This window comes from Pezoporus wallicus, unplaced genomic scaffold, assembly GCF_028554395.1.
Source record: "Pezoporus wallicus isolate ANWC-B61680 ecotype Strahan unplaced genomic scaffold, APGP_CSIRO_Pwel_v1 contig_7339, whole genome shotgun sequence".
NCBI lineage: Eukaryota > Metazoa > Chordata > Aves > Psittaciformes > Psittacidae > Pezoporus > Pezoporus wallicus.
The window spans coordinates 1,597,838-1,610,021 of record NW_026636333.1 but is presented as its reverse complement, the minus strand read 5'-3'; the positions used below and the strand labels follow the sequence as shown (position 1 = coordinate 1,610,021).

The 12,184-nt window shown below is 41.4% G+C and overlaps 1 protein-coding gene across 1 annotated transcript in view; it reads right to left on the bottom strand.

Moving 5' to 3' along the window:
* ALK (ALK receptor tyrosine kinase) overlaps nt 1-12,184 on the bottom strand; it is a 311,567-nt gene that overhangs the window by 74,770 nt on the left and 224,613 nt on the right. The window contains exon 6 of the mRNA XM_057400067.1: nt 1,171-1,302. Within this exon, the coding sequence (XP_057256050.1) occupies nt 1,171-1,302 (132 nt within the window). The remainder of the gene's footprint in view (nt 1-1,170; nt 1,303-12,184) is intronic.

The window sequence follows — 12,184 nt, the reverse complement described above, 5'->3', positions numbered from 1 at the left end:
TGTATCGCACTGATGTTAAATTTTTGCTAGAAACTGCAAAAGTCTGCTAAGCCTAGACATTACCTATATCAACAGAGCTTGTCTGAATTACCTTACCCAGATTCTCCCCTGCTCTATCTGTCACATATGAAAGCTAAACTGAGAATAATTGCCTCTTCTGTTTCAGAGGCTTTTTCTGGTACTGATATTTTGGTCAGGGAATACATGTTTTGCATACCAAATCAACACAGCTCTGCCAAGAAGAGTCCATAGGCCAAATCAGCTGTGACACATACACTTTAAATTGGTAAATGATGAACTCTCAAAAGCTATTTTTCTCAATATATTTGCCCTGTGGATAACCACATGGCTGACAATCCACCACTCCTAACTCTCCGCAGACTGGCAAAGGGGAAGATGCTGGAAGTAGAACATGTGGAGGTATAGAAAAAGCAGTACGGCATCTTTAAGATGGTTAAAGGAAGGCCCTAAACTATCTAGGCTATGCAGCACAATAACAAAGTATTCAGGCACAGCAAGCTCTCAGAAAACTCAGGCTGCTATCTATCTTCTGCTATATTTTGTTAGACTACTGACTGCTGAAGAGAGGATAGAAAACAAGAGGAATTACAAAGACACTGGAGATGGCCAAAGACTAGCTACTGGCTCTACTCATTTTTCATTTTGGAAGTTCTCTCCTTTCTCTCCCTTCTGCCACATGCTGTGCTACATTTTTTTTAAAGGCTCTAACAAACTTCACATTTCATAATTCTGTAAGGCATCCAGCTATTCAGGCTATACTTCCTTTGCATTTTTGATCAAGAATTTGGAAGAGATGAAGCACTAAGAGCATCTTAAGAACCTGCTGAAGTAGTAATGTGGGCGAGTACAGGAACATAGAATCATAGAATAGCTTGGGTTGGAAGGGACCTTCAAAGATCATCTAGTTCAACCCCCCTGCAAAAAGCAGGGACATCTTCAACTAGATCGGGTTACTCAGAACCCCATCCAGCATATCAAACAGTCTATCTGCTCTAGGCAGATATCCAGAGTAACTGCATGTACTATGTAGGATACCGGTCTTTTGATAGCACCAAATTAGTCTATTAATGCTAAATTTGAGCATTAAAATTCAAAACAGTAAATGCTTTTTCAAAAGCAGGGTGCATCCTGGGGGCTTGATTTACTCACTGCATGTATCTCCCTCATCTTCTCCCTCGACGCAGTCCTTGGTGAAGTCACACACCTGCCCCAACCTTATCGCTGTTCCATTCCAGCAGCTGAAGGAACCCTCCAGAGCCATTTTTGAGCCAGAAGCAGACCCTAAAGAAAAAGGAAACAAAACCCACTTCAGATTACTGAATTACCTTACTCTTAACCAACAGGTCATAGGATCCTGGAAAACACCTTGTAAAATCCCCTTCTTCCAATAATCACTTGATAAAGTACTTACTGTGTTTGACCTGTTTGATCTTGTCAAATATCTAATGGTACACCTAACAGAGAATTTCAGTTCCCCAGGCATTTCTAGTGTTTTAACTTGGAAGGCATCTCTGACCCTTGAAAAGAGGGCTGAAATCCTTCAGCCTGCTTTGCGGAACTTCCAAGAACAACAAAATATGTATGATAGATTTTTAATTGTGTATGAATTTACTGCTGGACTGACAGTCCTGAAGATGTATATCCTCGCTGTCTAGCTCAGGAATAACATAGCTGCAGGATTTGGAAAGAATACAAGCTTTCATCATGCCCTCCTGTCAACATGTATTACCTATGACTTGGGTGTATAACATTGCCATCTTCTCTCTGCAAGACAGAAAACAGTCTGATCTCTGCTTGCACTTTTCTTTCTCTTCTACACCCACTCCTTCATCCCTTCCCCTCAAGTCAGGAAGCTCACAGCAGACTACATCTACCAAGATAAAATCACTAATTAATTTTACCTATGCTAAGCAGCAAAAGGCAGTCAGCAATGTGGAAAGGAGCCAACTCTTATGAAACAAGGTCACTGAACATTACAATTAGAGGCCAGTATCATCCATTCAGAAATGATCCTGAGTACTTGTCGCCTGGCACTGTCCTTTACTGGAGGCACACGATTCCTTTGATAGCTGAGATGTCAGAGATCATCCAGCTGGATGGGTATGATTTTCCTTACTGTAGGAGTTCTTACAAGGGCATGCAGGGAAAGGACAAGGGGGAATGGTTTTAAACTGGAAGAGGGTAGATTAGACATTAGGAAGAAGCTCTTCCCTGTGTGGGTGCTGAGGCACTGGCACAGGGTGCCCAGAGAAGCTGTGGCTGCTCCATCCCCGGCAGTGTTGAAGGCCAGGTTAGAAGGGGCCTGGCGCAACCTGGTCTAGTGGAAGGTGTGTCTGCCTGTGGCAGGGGGTTGGAACTGGGTGAGCTTTAAGGTCCCCTCCAACCCAAGTCATTCTGTGATTCTATGAATTCACTCATCCCCAGTGGCTCAGATACTAAGAATAAGGCCTTTTTTCTTTTTTTTTTTAAGAGACACATGCTGCAGATCAGCCACCTCAAGAAGGCAGTAAGTAGTTCGAGAACATCCTATAGCCAGTACATATTGAGGGGGATAAACTCAAAAAGCAGCAGAGCTCCTTCCACAAAAATTTGGGTGTAGATGCAATTCACCAAAACCTTTCTGACTTTCTGCAGAGAGATCTGCTTCCAGTCACTGCTCCTAGAAGGCAAATCCAGAAGTTCAAAGAGGCCTGTGCTGCAAATTCCCCATTGCAACACCTCCTGCCCTGTCTCATATTAGATGGGTAAATGCTCAAGATTAAACCAAAGCCTCTGGGCAGAGTGAGCCATTGTTTGCCTAACTCATCTGTGCTTGCTGAACAGCACAGCTACATCATGTTCTCTGGTACTACAGGGAGTTGGGAATCACTGGCAATTCAATTAGATGTGCACTTGATACTTTTATTTATATTGCCTGCCAAAAGTAAAAATTAATGAAGCATGTAGGAAAGCAACCACTATTTCTCTTCAAGCTTATTTTATGGTGCAAATCAATTCAGGAGTGGGGGGAATACATGCCAAACCTTTTTAATAAAGGACCCCAGCTCCTGAAAAGGGTGCTCTATGTGGCTGTCAGCTCAATGTTTTTGAGTGCCTCAGAGCAATTCTGGCTTGCTTCATACAGGCTGTACAGTGCCCTTGTATTTCAGGCAGGGTCAAAGCATGACTACAGAGGACAGCTTTGCAGGAAAAATAGACCAAGTAACTCAGAGCTGGCTGCTGACAATTTCTGCAGGCCTCTGGGCAAGGCTTTAAGGCAATGAGAGGATATCTATCTTCCTTGGCTTTGCTGTGCTCCTTATAAAAATGCACTCCTAGAGACACAGTGCTGAGAGCCTTCCTTATGTTACATGCAAAGCTCTTTACATGTCACAAGCTGGATGCATCAGGCTCAGGCCAGTGTGCAAATGGATGCTAGAGAGCTATCAGAAGTCACTCTGGTAACTCCAGTGTCCCCATCGCCTAGGGGTATGCAATGAACCTCCACAGCACCATGTTGCTGGAAGGACCCCTAAAGAAAAGTTAAGAGACACATCCCAGGGCACTTCTATGAGGTTAATAACATCATGACACTCTTGAAAAAAATACCTTTAAGTCCTAGTCAAATTCTGAAGTACTTTTGTCTCTGAATTATCCCCCAGACAGTTTTGAACCCCACATTTATTACCAGCTCTCATGTCCTACTCTGCTTATCTGCAATCTTTTCCGCAATGTCTGTGTTTTATCCCAGCAGCTGCTGGGATAAGATACACAGAGATTCAGAGGAGGGGTTATTGTAGACAATGGAGTTGTTCTGTTTACTCAGTTCATTATAACCTTGTAAAGGAATTCAGTTTTCCAAGCACATGACTGCATTATTACGAATTATAATGGAACCAAGGCATTCAAGAGCACCTACTGTCTTCCCAGATGTCTTTGTTGCAGCCTAGGAGCACAAATCTCCTGAAGTCAACCGACTGTACTGTTTAAAAGTCCAGGAGCTTTTCCTCCAAAACAATGCAGCAGATTTGCATGCTCATTTATCTCTGTGGAGACGGGGCTTCAATTAGCTTGGATTTGCATTAGACCCATATATACATGCTCCTTGTATAGGATGGAGAACACAAATAGCAAAGCTGCAGCACGGGGAGTGGCTGGGCTCTGTGATAGTACGTGATTCATTCCTATCTCCTGTTTGCTTGCTTACCATGTGCACAAAGGCAGAATGAATTGGATAAAGGAGATGATTAACTAGTAAAACAAATAGAGAGCAGAAAAACACCCAAATACAAATGACCCTTTTAATGGGCCACTTGATGCAGCTGTTTGCATCCAAGCTCAAGGAAACGCAATTTTTAATTAAAATATTTTGTAACAAAAATAGACATCTGATCTTTTCATTTCCCAGCCCAAACTGCTCTTGGCAAGGTGAGCCAGAATGACCTAGATTGCTGAGTGAAGTGGCCTCTACTCACACACAGAAGATGCGCAAGGAAAGGAAATGAATGGTATCAAGTAAGTATCAAAGTAAAATTTGTGGGAGACATCCTTTATATTTACAGCAGTGTTTACGTAGCCAGTGGCATCCATAAATTATAGCAGTCATTAAGCTGTACCACGGCTGGCTTGGAGTCTTATAAATCATTATTTAAACAGCAGCATTAAACAAATGGCATTTCAAGCTCTAAATTGGAAGGAGAAACAAACAACTCCTTGGGGAACACGTGCTGACTTTATACCTCACAGGTTCTGCTTCTGAACACAGTCCAGCCTTGGCAGTGTTTAAATCCAGTACCAGACTCTGGACACAAATGACATCCTGGGCTCATTACTGCCCACGCTTTTGGACTTCGTTTCCATATAGCAGTATGGAAAGGGGAAAATCATGTGGCTTACCCTAATGCAGAGAAAACAACTTACTGCTCAGACTGTGGAGCCACAGCGGATGTACTTCAGCCCTCAGCAGATTCTCTCTGTCTTGGATTGCCTCTTCTTTCCTACCCTTTCCCTTGAGAGGAGCTGGCAAACTCTGGTGGATCTTTCTCTGAGGAATGTGGCCAGAAAGACTGTGATGTTTGATCACCACAAAACAGGAACCTTCAGCTTACTGCCACCACACTTGGCCAGGTGGGACAGAAGACCGAAATTTTTATAGGCTTTCACAAAGATATCCCTTATCTTGCAACATGGCTACACTGCTAATTATCACGCAGGACTAGTCAAGCTGAACATAACTATACCTTCACGTTACATTCAACTTCTCAGGCCATAATTTAAAATGCTACCGAAGGCTCTTGGGACCAACACAGTAAAGTAAAGCCTTCCCGCTCAGCACACATTAAACCAAGAGATCTTAATAGGACAGTATCTGGTTGTTGTTCAAAACCCCTGTCATTTATATTCTGCAATAAAAGGTGAAGAGAATTGCAAAGACCTGGGATGAATGAGCATGTTTTATCAACAAGCTCTAGGCTATCCCTGAGGAGCTTGGTTGGACATAGCTCAATTGATTCCAGTGGTTCTTGGGGCAAGACCCTGTATGCACACAAGGTGAAAACCTTCCATTTTTAAGTGCATGTATGTAATTAAGAAATATCTATCCATGGAAATCCACCACATCTGCCTCACTGTGTGTGCTACCTCTCAAAAAAGAAATTTTCCTACTATTTAATTACAGCTCTTAAAACTATTTTCTAATGGGCTAGCACTGCTAGTCTAACATTCCTCCATCAAACACCAGGGATTGTGCAACCTTACTGACAACGCTTATCTGTCACAAGTGTTTGTCATTAACTTTCCTCTCCTCCTCCTTTGGTTTAAGGCTTCGACTCAGATATTTAACGAGAGAGTATTTGGGAGATTTAAAGGTTGAGCAAAACATAGAAAAGCTGCTGTCTAGCTAGAAAAAGACAGTGAGAATTCTGGTGAGTTTCTGATAATTGATTTTTCTCCCAGGCACATCATTTCCTCGTTCAGCATCTCCATCCCTCCAGCCTTCCTGCAGCGCAGAGGTTTGAAGGCTGAGGGCTCACTTGGCACTGAGGATAGCCCTGCTCCAGGACAAAGACCATTTTCTAGTGCTACGAGTCATTAATAGCCCTACTTTCACCATTAGAGAAGTTGGAAGGTATGAAATAAAAGAGGTAAGAAAGTGAAAGAAGAGAAAAATGAGTTCATGTTTAAGGGAATTGAAGCCATCCTTGGCAAATGGCTATTGAACTCCAACATGATATAGGGCAGATCACATAAATCAAAACTTGCACAGCAAGCTACACTACCCCCATTTTCCAGGCAACCACCCCAGGACACCTGTATTCAGATCTGCAAAAAAGCCAAGTGGTCACAGCTGCAAATGAGACCAGTAAGAGAGAGACTTGGAAAACAGAATGTCCTCAAAAAATGCTTTGAATAAAGATAGCACTCCAGGTTTCTTGCACCAGGCAGCCAAAATTACTCAACACTTCATAATTTCTGACTTTAATCTTTGCAACAGCATTGTTACTGCTGCTGTCATTGCCTAAGGATGCAAGTGAAGCCACATTTGTAGGAGGAAGTGATCTCTTTTTATTAGACTGCCTATATCAGGCAGAAAAGCAACCCATATTTAGATATGCCTGAAAGCTTGGCCATTTTTTTCAGTTAGATAAATTGGCTTTAATCTTATTTCACTTTTTATACATAAAACAGGAATAAGCTCCTCTCAAGAGCTCTGTGATGCTCATTTCATTAACATTTGTAAGGAACTAAGATGTTAGGATAACAAAGCCATGAAAAAAAACTAAGGAAATTATTTATATCTTCACAGTACAGATTGAATAATTTATGGTATAAAATGAACCATCATGCATTTGATGAAGGTAGGACAGAGGATCGTAAATAACTTCCCATTGAGGGAGCATCCCCCCTACACTCCATGCTTAAGGGTGCAGCATTCCCACAGTGAGCTGCTCTAAGACCAGAAATCTTGCTCATTAGAGCCACATAGAAACAGGATTTTCATTTCACCAGAAACGTCAACATTTCAAAATGCATCTACCTGTAAAATAAAAATGCCCAATTTTCTCAAAAAGTTTTGAAACAATTCTGGGTTGAAAATAGTGACTAAAGAGGTTTCAACCCATAACTAAATATTGTCATAAACCCAGGAAATTTGAAAACATGTGAATTCAGACAAAGATAAAATTTGAGGCAGGAAACTCAAGGGGAAACTCACTGGTCTGCAACTCACTCTTGTCGATAGTTCAGGCAGCTCAGTGCTAACGTGCTCTGCCTCTCTGCTGCTGCTGTTTCATAGTAGGGATGCTATGCTCAGATTTGAAAACATCTGCTCCTTCAGCTTTCCCTACTGCCAGTACGATTGCTTACACAGAAGAAAGCTTCACAGCACACCTGAGGAGCCAGCACTTGTTCACTGCCATGTTTCAGCAGCATGAACTTTCCAGAGCCATGCAGCATTCAGACTAGCCAGGCCCTCCTCTTGGAAACTTTTTTGACCAGGTATACTTACTTGTCCTACCTTTCGACCAAGTAACTTCCCAACATTAATGTTGGTGTGATGCATTTTTAATGAATTTACAGCAATAACTAGCTTCCTTAAAACTACAATGAAGTATGAATTTGGAATAAAAAGTTAGCTGTATTTCACACATTCTCATTTTTCAATTAGGGAAGTTGACTGAGGATCTAATATTTATATTCATGGCTCCTGAGACAGCAAATAATTGCTGAGCGCAATAAATGACATGATAATGTTTTTCGCTATTAATCTTGCACAAAATATTGATGCTTTTTTGTTTTTTTTGCTAGGGCTCATGGTAACATACATATTTTTTCCTGTTATATGCTTACTAATGAATGAGCAGCTCCAACACCACATCCAAAAATTAACACTAAGCAAGTAAACAGCAGCAGCAATTTCTATAAAGGAAATGTGGTTTTCCAGCATGCAGTGATCCCTACCTATTTTATGGTATCTAGAAAATTGAAAAAGGCCAAAATAGATGGAAAATACTTATTCCCACATACCTATGAAACACTGTGTATGCACAGACTTTGGACTTTGTAATTTTACCTTACACAGCAGATCATTAAGGTTTCCATCCCCAAATATGAACATCCTGACTTAGAACAATACAATGGGATAGAGGAATTTTGTTAAAATTCCAAATCGCATTTCTTTTGGTTACTTTTTGCTTCTCTTGTTTCAGTATCAGACTACATTTGACTCCTTTTTCTCTCAGGTACCACTGCAGCTTCATGAGATTAAAAAAAAACCCAACAAAACAAAAGACCTCACCGCCTCCAGCTTTCATACCTCTCCTAAAAGCAGTTAACAGTATATTTGCAACAGTAAGCAACTGGTTAAGAAAAAAAGACCAAAAACCCCTTTTCTGTGATTTTCTGTGAAATCTTCAAAAACAAACCTCGGAGAAGGAAAATAAAAAACTCCAACTTCTATTATTAGCTCTGTCATCCCCGTCATAGGCTTGGAGACCAGCTCTCACCCACAGGAAACATTGGCCAGACTGATTGCGAGCTCACTGGAAGATGAATGCTGCTTGCCACATGTGATGGATGCTGTCAAAATCATGAGGTGGTTAAGATCTCTAAGCTTATTTATAGACAACAGGAGTAGATTTAATGCAGAGCCACTCTCAACATCAGACATAGAACTGAATATGAAATAAAACAAGGCTACTGGAGAAAGGACATGAAAATAGTACTTCCAAACTTCATGCATGCCTCTTGGGTATACTAAAGAGCTGATTAAATAGGAAATACTTGCAATTTTCCACATTTTGCTCCTTAGAAGGCTTGGTTCATATCCAGTTTCAATTGGAGAGGTAAGTTTTACATTTGCCTGCTCAAGTTTCTCAGTTCTAAGCACAGCCAACATTGCCACTATACACAGATTTTTTTTCAATTCTTTTCTCCATAAAAAACCCCCCAGCCCCCAAAACAACCAACCAACCAACCAAAAACCAACCAACCAACCAAAAACCCAATCCAAACCACAACCAATAAAACCTCACTAACAGTATTTTAAAGATGAGGAAACTGAGGTACACATCAACTGATTACCATTGCTTAAAAGAGACTGTAAATTGCCCAAACCAGACTCACTCACTGTTGCAACCTCTACCACTTGGACTGAAGTTGCCCAGATCCACTAAAAAAAAGCCACAGAAAGCAGAGACTGGAGAAGATTGCTTGGCTCAAAAGCCGATTCCACCCAGGTCAGACATAACCCCTCTCTGAACCCTACAGAAGTAGCATCTCAGTAATCTGTCAATCATGCACTTTTAGCTCTGCCAAACCAGTCAACAGAGGTATATTTGTATGCTTTGTCATGAAAAACACAAATAGATGTATAACCCTTAATTGCATTCAATCACTATTTTAGATGGGAATCATATTTTTCATTTCTAAAATGCAATTCTGCTTCTATAGCTGTTTAAAGCAGTATCTCTCCTTTCGCTGTCAGCAGTATTAAATGAAGGTTTATGTCCTTACTGCAGATCAGTTACTGGAGGAGGTGGGTGGAACGTCACAAATCAGCACAATCACGAGCATGCTGTGGTCCCTTTCAGCGGGTGCAGTAATGCATCCTCACATCACAGCCAAGTGCTTTACTGGGCAAAGCAGTGGGCCCACAGGCAAGAGTAATAGTTGTTCCAGGTAGGAGCAGCCGCTTGGTGGGGAAAGAAGGTTCACGTTGTGCCCCTCGCCACTGGGCCAGCCTCTGTGTAACTCTGCAGTTGTGTAAGTGCAACAAATTGTTGTCAAGGAGCCAATTTCCACTTTGTTAGGAAACTGAGTAACAATACCTCAAAAATTCAAAGCATAAGCAAAACGAAATTGCAGATGAGCACTTGCTGCAAGGGAGACACTGGTGACACTGAAAGGTTTGCCACTGGAAGGAACTTAATGTGGACGGTTTCTATCCGTCCACAATTCAAGGGAAGTAAAGGGAATCACTTCAGTGCTACCCTACCTCCACACAACCCTGAACACCAGTATGTTGATGAATGTTATGACTCACTGGTGACTCTTCCAGATGAATGCACTGAAAATGCCTACATTTCAGTTCTCTGAAGCCAGTCCAAAGGGATGGAGAAGTAGTCTATCCTTGCTCTTGCGTATCAGGCTGTGCTTCAAGGCCTTCCTACACTTGAATGAAATTATTCCAGGAGAAAAGCTGCTGAAGGTCAATGGCCCTCAACATCAAAAAAAGCCTGCAGAAAGACTCCTTTCTTCAGTACATGTCTCTGCAGAGGATCTCAGTTGACCTTTGAACATGTGGAAGGCTTATGAACTGGGAACACTTACAGAAAAAAACCCAAATGTCAGTGAATAAATGCAGTGCACAGCTCTGTGTAAGCTAAGGTATGTACTGAAGTTACAGGGAAAAAAAACAAGAAGGGATGACAAAACAATTCCAAGAAAGCTACCCAGGTTTCAGACAGTCTCTCTACTGTCCTACAGAAGACAGGACTACAAGACACTTTGGTTAATGCTTTCCATGCAAGATCTCTCTCCCAAACATATATTGAGGTGCAGAGACAATTGTATGAGTTGACCATATCATTATTCAGAATTACCACACCCTGAGGATGAGATGCCTGTAGGTTGCTAGCCACAGAATAGCCAGGCAAGTGTTAAGCAATATTAAAATGGCTTTTAATTTTTTAATACTGTGATAGGAATCTTAAAACAGTTGTTCTGTGTAAAGACAGATCAAGGAGACAGAACATACCCTATGTCCCTCTCTCTGACTCCAGGTTTTCTTTAAGATCTTTACCCTTCAGTGAGCAGACTGTGCAACCAAACTCTCAGGAGATTTTGCACAATTACTCAGAACTGACAGTTGCTTCTTTTACAGTTTGTATCTTCAAATTTGGTACCATAATTTGTATGCCACTACAAACCAGTCCTTTATATCCACTTTGTGAACAGGCTTCCTGTTGAGTGCAAGCTCCCCTTCCAGCTTCTTCCAAACCCTTTTCCCTCCATTTTGCTACCTGATTCAGTAAGCTTTTAGTTAATCTCTCACCTATCCTCAGCCATAGTATTAAATTCTCACAAATCTGCTACTGCTGTTATTATGCAAAGTGCTCCTCCCAGCTGCACAGATTTCAGCAAAGCGTAACACCTTGTTGACTCTAGATAAATCTATTTATTCAGTGCAAATGTACCTCTTCCTGACAGACTAATCCTTTATAAGTAAATCCTTTATAACTGCAAAACAATTCATTATACAGAATACAGAAGTAGGACTACACACAGCTTACTGCTCATACTTCATCAAGGCCTAGCAAACAAACATTTGGCTACAAAACAAGTAATAAAAAGAGAATATGAAACAGGGTGTGCTAGCCCCACTGCAGAGTAAATGGGGTCAGTCTGGTTTTGTGGCAAACAGGTGTTAATAACTGTAGGAAGTTCCAGAAGGAGGAGTGGAGCACATGGAAAGGACATCCAGAACCCAGCCTAGCCATGCATGCATCGTATCCTGACTGGCCTGGAATTAAAAAATAATTAGGCATATACAGAACCAAGAAAAATAAACCAATTTCAAGAAATAATGAAATCCTGCATACTTTCCACCAAAGATCTACTGGACTGTGATGCAGTTTCCAAGGAGATTTTGGAAAAAACCCATAAGTTTAGGGAAGGGTTCCAGTTGAGCTGCACTGGACAGGACTCACTCGAAAGCACAAACTGCACAAACATATTGAATAATGAAAAAGAACCACCAAACTTTCTTTGGGCCATAAAATGGACTAAGGAGACCTAAAAGGTACTTTATACATACCTGTGTCTACATGTGGTCTTGAAGTATCAATTCAAAAGACCAAATAATGATTAACATGGATTTTCTTAACACCTTTCACCGAGTCTTCCCTCAGTGCGGCGGCCATCTTGGGGAGCACAAACTCTTCCTTTTTTTACCGCAATTCATTGGTCTGCATTTGTAATTCCATTCACGTTAAGCTGCTCATGGTCCTCTCTGTGGTATACTTAAGCTATACTGAGCGCAGAGGTTTTAGCTAGCTGCTATACGTGTTTTACAAAGGGAATAGTTGAAATTCCTGACTTCCAGCCCCCCTGGGGCTTTAACTTAATGGGATGTGCATACAGTTCACCAGTTATAACAACTGTCACTGGCCAGCTACTCACGGCA